At 65.4% G+C, this 373-nt stretch overlaps 1 protein-coding gene across 2 annotated transcripts in view; it reads left to right on the top strand.

Moving 5' to 3' along the window:
* The first annotated feature begins 51 nt into the window (after positions 1–51).
* Positions 52–373, top strand: part of myg1 (myg1 exonuclease) — a 3,750-nt gene continuing 3,428 nt past the window's right edge. The window contains exon 1 of one of the 2 annotated variants that reach the window (XM_048621152.1): positions 52–343. In XM_048621152.1, the coding sequence (XP_048477109.1) occupies positions 173–343 (171 nt within the window). In that variant the 5' untranslated portion in view covers positions 52–172. The remainder of the gene's footprint in view (positions 344–373) is intronic. The other variant, XM_048621151.1, reaches the window with a different exon arrangement.

The raw sequence follows: 373 nt of genomic DNA, 5'->3' as shown, positions 1-373 counted from the left end.
TGGCCGGCCCGTTCCTTTGATCCGGGGCGGTGCCCGCATTAAAGATGGCCGCCCGCACCCGAGCGCACAATCATCCGCGCGTTGGGGCGGAAGCGGGCGTGTGGTGGGGGGGTGGAGTGGGGACCGGAAGCCGCCGATGGGTCCGTGAGGAGTCCGCCCGCTCTTCCTGGTGATGGCCGCTCCACGAGGTCGGGGTCTGGCTGCTCCAGGAGGTCGGTGTGGGCCTGGGCCTGGGCCTGGGGTGAAGCCTCGGGCTCGAGTTCGGATCGGGACCCACGGAGGAACCTTCCACTGCGACGAGGCTCTGGCCTGTTTCCTGCTGAGGGTCCTCCCCCAGTATCAGGTTTAAACTCATATTAATGAGAGTTAATAT

This window comes from Rhincodon typus, unplaced genomic scaffold, assembly GCF_021869965.1.
Source record: "Rhincodon typus isolate 14 unplaced genomic scaffold, sRhiTyp1.1 hic_rhity00000069, whole genome shotgun sequence".
Taxonomy (NCBI): domain Eukaryota; kingdom Metazoa; phylum Chordata; class Chondrichthyes; order Orectolobiformes; family Rhincodontidae; genus Rhincodon; species Rhincodon typus.
Note: the sequence above shows the minus strand (reverse complement) of the source record. Positions and strands in the feature narration are given on the sequence as shown.